Source organism: Nicrophorus vespilloides, unplaced genomic scaffold (genome assembly GCF_001412225.1).
Source record: "Nicrophorus vespilloides isolate i.1.1-1 unplaced genomic scaffold, Nicve_v1.0, whole genome shotgun sequence".
Classification (NCBI taxonomy): domain Eukaryota; kingdom Metazoa; phylum Arthropoda; class Insecta; order Coleoptera; family Silphidae; genus Nicrophorus; species Nicrophorus vespilloides.
In genome coordinates, this window is record NW_017096336.1 from 21945 (window position 1) to 34152 (window position 12208).

Sequence of the window (12208 nt, forward strand, 5' to 3'; positions counted from 1 at the left end):
CCCCCGCCGCCGCGACCTGGCGTCGCACGAACCGCCCCCTTCGGTCCCGTTCGGTCCGGGGTTGTGTTTCACCGATGAATCATTTGCCTTTCCCACCCACACACACATCTATGTATTCTAGCTGTGTGTGTGTGGGAAAGAGATGCCAATCAATTCCCAAGTCGAAAAACAAAGAAAACAGCGTAAATTTATGCATTGCTATTCGCATGGGAGAAAGAGATGACTCCGGACATGCCGTTGGGGATTTTTGCATTTTCTCGGGAAGCAAGAAGTGCCACAACGTATAATTTCCTCTGGTCGGCACGAAAATGGGACGTAAACGAGCGTAATCACTTTAGATACATTCACATCGGGTCAAGCAACATCTGCTGCGAAAAACAATTCAATCGGTAAAATGCGGACAATGAAGTCGTCGTCCTATAGAATTGAAACCTGTTATTAATCTTAATAACTACTTTTAACTTCAAACATTGAAAGAGAAATGTTAGTTATCTAATAACTAAACTGTAGACAATGACGAAAATGATTTATTAATCAAATAAATTAGTAAAAAAAAGTGTTTTATAATGCACGTAAATCTAGTGTCAACTTTCTACATTGCATTTGTTTTGTTTTTTAATATATAACATGTACATAACAATATTACAATGTTATCAATCATTAAGTCTCTAATTTCTATGATTGAACGATGTACGTTGTTATATTGATTGAACAATCTAATGTAACGATGTTGTTCAATGTCGCAGATAAAACTAACAGCATTAATTTTACGTACGTCATGTTTTTACAAAAACCAAATAGACGTCAATTCGAAATGTTTACATCGGATTATTCCAAATATTGCAACTCTTCAGAAAATTATGAAATTCTTAAGAAATTGTTAAGAAACTATTGTTCGTTCGGTTGCTCAAAGTGTATCATAATTATTTTTTTATACATTTTTGTTTTATTTAAATTGACCTTAGTCCTTATCGATTGATTAACGCGACTTGAACGCGAGCGCCATCTAAAATCCAAAATTTAATATTAAGCAAACTTAATTATTTTTATTACATTTTAATTGATTATTTTAAATCATAAAGGCATTGTTTGATGAATGTAATAACAAGTGTTTTTTTTAATAGCTCGAATTTATTGAAGAAATGAATTGCTTCTGTGGTTGCATAAGCATTTTGCTTATCATATGAACCCGTGAAATTTCTAGTAGCGTTTGGTTGCATATCTGCGCGTTGCTCGCAATATGTGTGCCAAGTTTATTTCAATTTGTGCTGTACACTTTTGCATTAGTGTTTACTATTTATGTTCAATGAATTGCGAAAGTTTCTTTTTTCGGAGAATATTTTACTTATTTGAAATTTAAATTGAAAAATAATTTTAGGATAATGCCTTTCGGTATTCACTATAATTCGTTAATAAGGCATTATAGGAAATTAGGTTCCTAAAACTATTACCAACTAATTAACAAATATATTTTTTTCAAATTAGATATGTTTGCGCGATACTTGCAAAGTTACTTATACGAATCTTTTTAAAAGTTCACTTGATACTTGACAAGTTACTTAATACGATTTCTTGTTTTCGTCGGTTTTTTTTTATTCTTTGCTAATAAAATCTTTTTGTTTTCTCACATAATCATCAATTTAATTAATTTGATGAGATAAACAAGTTGCAAATGTGTGTTTTTTTTTATGCATATTGAAAATAAGGCGAAAACTAATAATGTTATTTATGTTTGTTCTTGCAGTTGGACGGTGTTGCGAAAGTTGGTGATTTGTTTTCGCTTCGGATGTTGTTGATCAAGAGAAATACACAAAGTGAGCGACGGTTGCGTCATGTCAGTTTTTCACCGTCAGTTTTTCGTGTTGCTGGGGCCATCTCATCTCGTCTCGTCGTTATCTATCTGGCTGAGGAGCGAAAAGAAGTGCTTCTTCGCTATAGACATGGAGATTAGTTAGGTGAGCAAGTGTAGATAAGGAGCGAAGGAAAGTGATTGAAGATGAGATATGGGTATGGGAGGATATGCGTGCGTGAATCTGTAGTGACCCAATCTGTCGAAACAGAATCGTACGATTATAATTAGCCGTTGTGCGATTGGCGCGCAAGTGGGGGTGCGTCGCGGGCGGCGGTAGAGGCGCGCGCGTCGCCCCCCATCAATATAAGCGGACGGACGGCGCGACGTCTGCCGTAGATCGCATCCATCGCAGAACGATCCACAGATCCAACTGCATTCATTCCATTGAGGACACTTGTTCCGCACGAGTCACACACTCAACTTACTATTATTACATTCCCTGTTTCCTGGCTCTTTTTCCAAGTGTTTTCAGAGCACAGATCGGCTTGAGCTAGTATTTAAAAAAAAGCAAACTGCTGAGGAAGATGTCCTATAAATTCATCAACGGTTACACGAACGGGTTCGGCGACGTGCACGTCGTCGACCTGAGGAGCGACACGATCAGCAAGCCCACGCAGGAGATGCGCGAAGCCATGTACACGGCCGAGGTCGGAGATTCCGTCTACGGCGAGGACCCCACCGTCACCGAGCTGGAGCGAAGAGCTGCCGAACTCTTGGGCAAAGAGGATGCAGTCTACGTACCCTCCGGTACCATGGCAAATCTCCTTGCAAGTAAGTCCTCTTCTTGTGTTACACAAACTCTCTTTTCAAATCACTACCAACCGTACAAATCGAAACCTCGCAACAGGTTATACTCGTTAAGTATTTGCCAATTACCAAGTAGTGCTATCCGAACTTAATTGATTAAAGCACTCAAATTATACTTATTTCAATTATTTGATACGATTTCTGCAACTATCCTTGCTTTCATATCGACGCAAACACATGTAATTTGCTAACCGCAAATAAAATTCAAAGTTGTATAAGAGTTCGTCAACTGTCCTTGCATCAATATTGAAAAGCCAACTTTTTAAAGTAATTATATATTTATTGCTTTTAATTCTGTAACTATTTGATGTTACAGAAACTAACAATTGTAATCAAGTTTTAATATGCTGCACAAAAATAAGTTAAATTTGCATTTAAATTATATATGTATATAAATGCAACAACAGATGTACACTTAATTGCTTCAATATAATGTATTAATGTGTGAATTATGGAAATTTTGATTAGTAATTTATATTAAATTTGTTATTTATAAAACTTGTTAATTATACTATATGAATTATGATTTGATTTATCAAACTTCTTTAAATTATTTTAGAGTTGAGAGACATTGAAATCAAATGAAATTAGAAATGATTCAATATTATTGATTAATTGTAATTGATACAATTTGTTATTTCCTTTTATTGAAGCCGTATAATTGTTTGCAATTTTAGCTAAAACTAGATGGTTTTCTCTTTGGTCGCTTGCCCTCAATACGAAAACACTACACGTCAATTGGATGTGTATCATATCTTATAAGACTTCGACGAAATCGATTCTAAAAGTATATATTTTCCACTGAATTTCCATTTAATTAATTCTCATACTTGTAATTTGAATAATTAAACTTTAAATTTTGTGATGCGTTTAGCCCTTTGGTTTGTGGGGCTGCGGCAAAGAATACGACCAAAGTATATCCTGCTTGTCGTAAAAGGCGACTAAAAGGATAATTCAATAGTTTGGCCCTATAGTTATAGTGTTTTCCGATTACCATTTTTAATTATCACGTTGTAGTTATCAATTTTATTTATAGTTGAAGTAGTTCACGTTATTTCATTTTTTTTGTTGCAATATTGCAATATGTAACATTAGATAAATTGGATGTTGAGAATTTATTCTTTCTTTCTCAATCAAAGTGTAGGTTAGTTCAAATCTAATTACACGTTTCTTCGTTCAAATGGTTTGAAATTATATGTGCACGTATTCAGGTTACTCAATAGTTGAGTATATTCTCGGTGCAATCGATCCGCACGATGGGTTTCATTCTTCGGTCACGCGATTCTCTTGTAATTCCTATATATTTATCTGTGTCTTTCTTTCCTTGTCGCGCGTTTAACTCTAATCCATTTGAAAAGAGATCGCCTGAACAACGCGTATCGATGTTACGAAAATGTTGTTGACCGATAACAGTTGCTAATTAATTTCAATAATAACATCATCATCGTACGTTATTTTCCATCTCTCTCAACTTATGTAATTCAACGAAAGCGTGGGGGCTCTTCTTATCTGTCGAGTATAGAAAAAAAGAAATATCACCATGTTTGCAAATTTCGATTAATTGCGAACATGCTCATCGAAACGTTTATTTTCGAGATCGCCGCATGTTTCCAATGCCGATTAAAAACAACAACAATGCTTAACAACAAGAGTTGCAATTAGCGTATGTTTAATGAGGCAAATAGAAACAGAGCGATGATATTTTCTAGATAAGGATTGATTGATTTCGCTGCCGCTTTCATTATTTCAAATTGACGTCAACGGTAAAACCTTCGCGATTTCCGTACACAGGAAATAATTTGCTTGTTTTGTTCTTGTTGTTGTTCTTGTTGTTAAGGGAAGAAGTTGCGTAACGCAGCGAAAACAAAAACAAATCGATGATTGATTTCGATTCCGCGCAATTATTTGGGCACGCGCTGCACAAATCTATCGGTATTTACGCAGAGCATTGCGTATTTAGAAACTCGGCGGCTATCAACAAATTAATCATCTTAATATAGTTGATTATTTATTTCGGAAAAAAAAAATAAAATTATAGTAGGCTTGTTGCGTAACATACACGCATTTCGTGCGTTTCCATGGTATTTACAACGCATCTATCAATCGAGTGTTGTAATTGCAAACTGTCAATTTGACGTTTATCGTATGACATTAGTATTATCCAATTTTCAAGTTGTTTGATTTCTTGTTGGAAGGAAACTTGTTAAAAGCAAAAGCAAATATCTATCTCTTTGTGTTGATTACTTGGTTTACATAACTAGGAAGCAATTACGTTCGGTTCGATTTCAATGCAAATACCGACGACCTTAGAAAATGTAACAACAATAAAAAGAGAAGAGTGAATGTACATATTTTGAATACTTATTACGCGATCGAATGCGGAAAATTAAACTTGACATTGAGTTTCGACGAAAAGAAAAGAAAAAAAAAACGGGCTTTATGCGACAAAAGAAACACACACACATATAAAAAAGTTGTCTATTTTCGTGACTCGACTATCGTACGATTTCAATTTCGTCTGCGCTCTAAAAATACTCGCGTATTGAATAGAGGGACTCGTCTTCTTTTTTTTTTTGTATATAAATATTTATATTTTTGTCGGGAGAAGCAAAAAAAAAACACAAAAAATTCCTGTTTTAGACGTCCGTGAGCGACGTACATTTCGACTTCCTTGATGTCAGCAGCCTGAAATGCCAACTGAAATTTTGTAACTAGCTGTCGCGATTTAGAGAAAAAAAAAGGCGAAAATTGTTGAACAATGTATAAAATGACGCATTTCAGTGTGCAGCGGGATGATGTAAATATATTGTGTAATTGATGTGAATGGATATCGAGAAGTTGAGATATTTATGATCTATAATTAGTTGCTGCTTATTATTAATAATAATAATCTGTGTTTTCCTTAAGAATTTATATCGCTGTTGATATTTCTCATTTCTATTATTCAAACGACAAATTCTATTCAATTTTAATGTTTGTGAACGCGCGTGTACGGTTTTATTTTATTTTGATTTGATTTAATGTATACTAACTTTTTTTTTTATTATTCTGGTCACTTTCGGTTTGGCAGTTCCTTTTTAATATTCGCATATTTTATTTGCCAATAAAACGAATGTAACAACTGTACGATTTAAATTTAGAATTAATTGTTAAAAATTTACGGTTCCTCGAATTGATTGTTTATTAACGACTTACGGCGGCTGTCTGGGAAATTGCCGGTTGTCGGGTGTATAATTTTCATGTTGGCAATATTTAATGTGGTTGATTCTGTAATGAAGGTTTTACTGGGGAATGGAGCGCGTGCAAGGTTTTTTTGAATAATTTTGCTGTGGGAATTATTCAGGTCACTTTGGCAGGTCTCTTCGATCGCCTTTTTTGCAAAGAAAACGTTCTAATTTACCTGTACTTTAATAATCTCTCTCACATGGAAATTACTTATAAATACATTAAATAAACGTGTGAAAACATCGCAACAATTATATTTTTTTTTACAAATAATTAAAAAACCAATTGTTGTTTCTATTTTTGATGCTAATTTTTATTATTGTTATTGAGATTCAATATTAGGGGATTATAGTTGATTTATTTGTTTAGAAACTAAGTATATTATTATTACCAACAGATAATGTACAAATACAAGTTTATTAACATTTCGTTTGTTTTTTTCTTTCAGTTATGATCCATTGCAAACAAAGAGGCAGCGAGTTGATCTGCGGCGACCACGGACACACTTTCCGCTTCGAACAAGGTAAGATTTGCATCGTTGTAAGACGACTAAATTCTTGTAATTCTCTGAAAGTTGGAGCAGTTTTGGGTTGTTTCTAGTGTTGTTTGTTTAATAATGTGTGCTTTTCTTTTGGGTAACAAGGCGGTCCTTCGTTCATCGCCGGAGTTCAGTCCGCGCTGGTGAAAACTCAGGAGGACGGCACCTTTGACCTGGACGAAGTTAGGTCGAAGATCCGCATCGACCCTGATTGCCACGAGCCCATCACCTCGCTGATCGTCGTCGAGAACACGCACAACATGAAGGGAGGAAAGGTAAGAATCATCAACATTAATACTAAGTCTATTGGCAAATGTCGTTTTGTGCGCGTACCAGAATGTATAAAACTACAGAAATAATTGGCAAGTAGGCGCGAGTTCGATCACACCGAGTAGGCCGTGTTGGCACAGGTCAGAGGAAACGTCAATCAATTCAATGCCGGAACGAGCAGGCAGGGAAAAAACGAAAGAAGACTATTTTTATCGTGAACTTGGCATTGAGTCAACACTTTCGGCGAGTTATCTAACTCGTAATCTGCCTATATTAAGTGCGAATGAGAAGCGAGTTTTACGACTGAACCACTTGTTATCGGTTACTGTACATTTTTTTTTGTGGGTTGGTTGTTCGGACACATGTCATCATCATCATCATCATCGTGAACGTCCTGCATCCTCGTCTGTAATCGGGAAGCGTAACCAATTGGCACGCACGAAAACGTGTTGCGTAACGCACTCGAACGAAAGCCGGAATTGTCCTTCCTTATCAGCAGAGATAATTTAGACTTAATCATAAAGTAAATTTAAAAAAAAAACGTGAGGTAACGAGCCCCCACGTCATTTGCATCTCGTGATCCATCCGACCTCTAAACTTTAACAGTAATATTCCATTGCTGACTTTTCCTGAAGTTTCAAGAAACTATACATTTTTTTGTTGTTATTTTTGATTATTTGATTAATTTAATTTAAAACAAAAAAATCCCCTATTAGTTTCATCAGAGTTGGCAATTATTGTATACATTATTATTTAACTTCAAAACGCGAGAAGTTTAGTTTAAAACCGTTTTATCCAAAAATGTCTTATCGCGTATCACCAAATGATATTTTTTTTTCTAATCTTTTTTTATATATATATATATAAATTATATAACGACAGTTTAAAAAAAAATATAGGCAGATAGTAACAAATTCTATCAATCTCTATCGCAATTTAAAGAGCGTCATTCTTGCGCGTCATTTGATTAAATTACGTTGGTAATAATAAAAATGATATGAATTGAAATAAAACAAATCTCAATTATAGTTAGTTACTAACTAGTTTCCGGAGAGTTGGCATTTTATGTATATTGATGGTAAACCTGACAACATATTAATGTTGCAGCTGTTTTTAAATATAAAAAAATGTTTTTTTTGTATGTAACATTCTCTAATATTTCGTTTAATTATTCTGTCTTCTAGGTTTTGCCCATCGAATGGCTGGACAAGCTGTCGATGCTCGCTAAGCAGCACCAGATCCCGGTGCACATGGACGGCGCGAGGGTGATGAACGCAGCCGTCGCATCTAAGCTGCCCCCAAGTCGTATTGCTAGGGACATGGATTCGATCTGTTTCTGCTTGAGCAAAGGGTTGGGCGCTCCCGTTGGGTCTTTGCTCTGCGGCACCAAGTCTTTTACTGCTATGTAAGTTTCGAGTGACCGCATTCGCGTGTTGCACGCTCGCAGGATTGATTCGATAATTGTTGTTTCTATTTGTGTTTGCAGGGCCAGGAGGTACAGGAAAGCCCTAGGCGGAGGCATGAGGCAGTGCGGAATCGTGGCCGCCGCCGGTCTCGTCGCCCTCGACAAGATGATCGATCGCCTCAAGGTCGATCATGATCATGCCTACAAGATCGCAAAAGGTAATAGATATATGCAACACCATTATCATGATTACATCCAACATTCCGACTACCATCAAAACAAATTACAAAGCACTCTTAGAAGAACACACAGAGAAGTTGAAAAATTCTTAAAAGAAAATAGTATTAATCGAAAATTTTAAAAGTATAAATTAATTATTAATAATTCACTACATTTATCTCTCAAGTGCTTTTCACTTGTTGGATACGAACCTAAAGTTGTGAAGTGAACAATTTAATAATAGAATTTCAAATTATTAAAAAAAAAACTACAGTTTTTCACACTTTAAGTCATTTTGCTATCTTTTAAGTGGTTTTTCACACAACTCTAGAATGTGTTTTAAACATTAATCCGATTGATGCAAGGTTATAAAAAAAATACGAATGTATATATGTTGGTACACATGAATTTGATTGCGAGCGATCCTAATTAAAATTGAGTTCACGCTGACGCAATTTGCAGATTTTTGTCACATTGTCACATGCTAAAAAAAAGAAGAGCAAAGACGAAAGTCGCGCGAAACTCGATAATATTTTGTTTGTTTTGATATACGAAGGGATTGCATAATTTTAAACTTCAACGCCAATATCATCACTGACATTTGACATTGTTTCCGATACAGAGTTACGAAATTGTGCGTGAAACGAATGTTACATAATTTAATATAATATAAATTATTGTTTCGTTTAAAATTATGTAGGTTCAAAAATATTTTAGATTTATTGAATTATATCTAGTAATGCGTATAATATTAAAACTTAATCTAGGAATAAATAGTTTATATTAATTGCGGTATGCAACCGGATTAACTGTAGTGTTCATAATTTGTATATACTTGAGATTTTTAATGATCCATTGTGATGGATTTTGAAGATTATGTGGAACGCGTTGATGGTTCCTGTACTCTTCCGTTGAATTTCTTTGGGTCGCAGCCGCACATTTGCTTGTAGAATTGATTGCTGGCTCTGTTGAAGACGATGAAGAGCAAGAAAACGACGACGCCTTGGTTCGGGGCGGTGATTACGAAGAGATAGGTGAAGACGATGCTGATCTTTCCGAGGAAGAGGAATATCCAGCAGAGACCTAGCTGGAAAAAGAGCAGGAAGACGAGGCGGACGCGCAGGATCATCACGTTGTCCGCCAGCCTCGGTATTTCCATGTTGTCGTGGAAGATTGATTTGAGGATCATGGCGAAGACTCCGAAGTTGACGAGGACGATGATGACGATGGGAGCAATCAGCGCAACGTAGAGCGGCCAGCCGGAGGGATAGCAGACGTCGGCATTGTTGTTGACAAAGTTGCCGTCGAAGAAGAAGCACAGCAGGATGATCATGGGCAAAGGTCCGAGCCATGCGATCAGACACGATTTAAGAATCAACTTGTTGGTGGGTACTCCAATAATCTGGACGTAGCGTTTGTATTGCAAATATGAGATGATCAGCACCCAGAAGAACTGGGCGAGGACGAAGTAATGGAAGAAAAGACCGCTGACAAAGCACCACGTCTTGTCGCAGAGGGCCGTCTCTCTGAAGTACTTTGAGACGTACATGGTGATGATCTCGAAAAGAGTTGCCAGCGCGTAATTGAGCAGGATTATATTACCCTTGTTGGCTCTCCACTTGCTGAAGAGAATGCCTGTGATGAAAATGCCCAGCAGACTGACGAAGGACAGACTGCATCCAATGAACGTGATTAGTTCAAGGGCATCCCTGTGCTTCTTCCGGTCATCATCGCCGCCGGAAACAAGCATTCCCGAATGCGTGACCTCGTAGTACTCGCACACTTCGACTGCACCGCACACGTTGCTGTCCTGCCCTTCGTCCCATTTGCCGTTCGTCATACCGTCGTTGTAGATCCAATGTGCACAATCCTTCTCTCTGTTATCGCCCTCGGCGATCTTGAAAGCCAGCTTCATGGGCGTCACGAACTTGCCACGAAAGTCCGGTATGATGACGCCGAACACGACTTCTCCTAAGCTCTGATCCCGCAGCGCGAACAATCCATCCTTCAGGAACACAGTGACGGCAACTATCGGTTTTTGCACGTCCGCGATGATCTGCTCCAGCAGGTCTTCGGGCATGTAAGCGGCCGCTTTAAAGTGGCCAATCTGCAGAGCTTTATCCAACGAGGTGTTGCGGTAAATCTCCGCGTCCGATATGAAACCCTCGTCGTTCTCGTAGACGATGACGCCGGCGATGTTTGTTGTCCGCGCGTTGAAGATGTGTATCAGCAGATGCGAATCCCTGAGCACCAAGTGATCATCAGCGATGGCTCCTACGGACATGTCCAGAGACCTAAGAACTTTATCCGTCGAGTTGTAAGTCTCCTGCGCAACTAAGAGGGAAGTCTTGGGCGCGTCCATCAGATCGTTGATACGCGCCGCGACGATCCCGATGTGTCCGCCCTTCGTACGCGACAAATTGTTGGCCACACCTGCGACGCATTCTGGACTGAAGGTTTCCGGGCGATCGCATATCTGAATATTTTAATCATTTCAAAATTGTCTGCAAACACTGGACTAACTTCAACGCTCACCTGACATTCGATCGCAACAATCAGCAACGAACCGTACAGCAGCAGACACCTGATAATACCTGCTCCCATCTTGACAGCAGGTGAAACGAATGATTGCAGGGAAAGTTTCGTTAATTGGTGTGAGTAGTCGTTATCTGGAGAGAGGAGAAGCGCGTACTGTGCTGATAAGATGGGTTTCCTAATCGCGACTTGCGAAAAGTGTAGAATGGAAATGCGGTTTACGTTTCTATATTGTTTGTTTGTTCTAGCCTGACGCGGCTTTCGCAAGAAATTTGATAAGGTTGGGCAGGATGGGAGGAATTTCAGCGATTACGTCAGATGCGGCAACGATTGTTTTACTCGAACAAGATCGAACGAAATGATTGAAAGCTGGATGGAGAGCAGACGGACGGACATGAATGTTGTTTACATGTACAAATTTAGATGAACACAATACTACATTTCGTAGACATGCGCCACCCGCTTTTAACGGCTTGCAAATACCAATGTTTATTACATTTACTGCGAATTAAATGAATCATTCATTGCCTCGCGCAATTAAACAACCAAACTTGCTGCATAATATCACTACTACATTTATTTTCGTACATCTCAAGATTATACTAATTATGATTATTTGTTTTTTCAGCGATTGATGACATGAAGTCGGATATGGTGAAGGTGGAACTGAACACGGTGCAGACGAACATCCTTATGGTCTACCTGGATTCGACGAAGATCAGCGCGACGGATTTCCTGCAGAGATTGGCCGATGTCCACGAGAACGACACGTTCAAGGTGAACGTGAGGGCGACGACCAGAGACCAGAGCTGCGTTCGTTTCGTGCTTTACCACGAGATCACCGATGAGGACGTCGAGATGGTCGTCAAGAAGTTGGAGTTGGTGATTCTCGAGATTCACGCCAAGAACAAGCTGAAATCGGTCTAACATCCCCCTCCCCCTACCATATAATATAAAGTTTCGTAATTTTAAGCTGATTTGTAAATGGTACAAAGTGTTATCCTATTTGTGTTTTCTATACTATACTATTCTATTATTAATATTATTATTTATTGTGTAGTGTATTCTTTTTATTTTAAATTCCTTTTTAGTATGTCTAACTTTAAGGGAATGAAGATCTTGCACTTTTCTTTTTGTAAATGTCGTTTAGTTCATTAATTAATTTCATAATTCACATGGAAGCAGAGATGAAATAAATATATATATATATTACTAAAACTACTGCGAAATACTATTTTTGTGTATTGACGTTTCTGGAATGTGTTTAGAATGTTTGACGTTTGTAGAATTTGTATTTTTTGATATTTTAGGAATTTGTAACATTTCAGGAGTGCTTGGAATGTAATGTATATAAATA

General features: G+C 37.6%; 2 protein-coding genes across 2 annotated transcripts; one reads left to right on the top strand and one right to left on the bottom strand.

Moving 5' to 3' along the window:
* Positions 1-2167: 2167 nt before the first annotated feature.
* Positions 2168-11780, top strand: LOC108556705 (probable low-specificity L-threonine aldolase 2). The gene is made up of 6 exons (XM_017912915.1): positions 2168-2623; positions 6333-6407; positions 6528-6697; positions 7877-8097; positions 8179-8315; positions 11480-11780. Exons 1-6 carry the CDS (start codon positions 2377-2379, stop codon positions 11776-11778), a joined length of 1149 nt encoding a protein of 382 aa, XP_017768404.1. The 5' UTR covers positions 2168-2376; the 3' UTR covers positions 11779-11780.
* Positions 9056-11473, bottom strand: LOC108556702 (G-protein coupled receptor 126-like). Its single transcript, XM_017912910.1, has 2 exons — positions 10852-11473; positions 9056-10792 (listed from the first exon to the last, which is right to left on the bottom strand). Exons 1-2 carry the CDS (start codon positions 10918-10920, stop codon positions 9191-9193), a joined length of 1671 nt encoding a protein of 556 aa, XP_017768399.1. The 5' UTR covers positions 10921-11473; the 3' UTR covers positions 9056-9190.
* Positions 11781-12208: the final 428 nt, after the last annotated feature.

What these genes read in the sequence shown, in the direction of transcription:
- LOC108556705 (XM_017912915.1), top strand. Translation starts at nt 2,377, where the DNA reads ATGTCCTATAAATTCATCAACGGTTACACGAACGGGTTCGGCGACGTG. An exon ending in CATGGCAAATCTCCTTGCAA is followed by an intron (nt 2,624 to 6,332) that starts GTAAGTCCTCTT and finishes TTTTTCTTTCAG; the next exon opens with TTATGATCCATTGCAAACAA. An exon ending in CACTTTCCGCTTCGAACAAG is followed by an intron (nt 6,408 to 6,527) that starts GTAAGATTTGCA and finishes TTGGGTAACAAG; the next exon opens with GCGGTCCTTCGTTCATCGCC.
- LOC108556702 (XM_017912910.1), bottom strand. Translation starts at nt 10,920, where the DNA reads ATGGGAGCAGGTATTATCAGGTGTCTGCTGCTGTACGGTTCGTTGCTG. An exon ending in TTGTTGCGATCGAATGTCAG is followed by an intron (nt 10,793 to 10,851) that starts GTGAGCGTTGAA and finishes TAAAATATTCAG; the next exon opens with ATATGCGATCGCCCGGAAAC.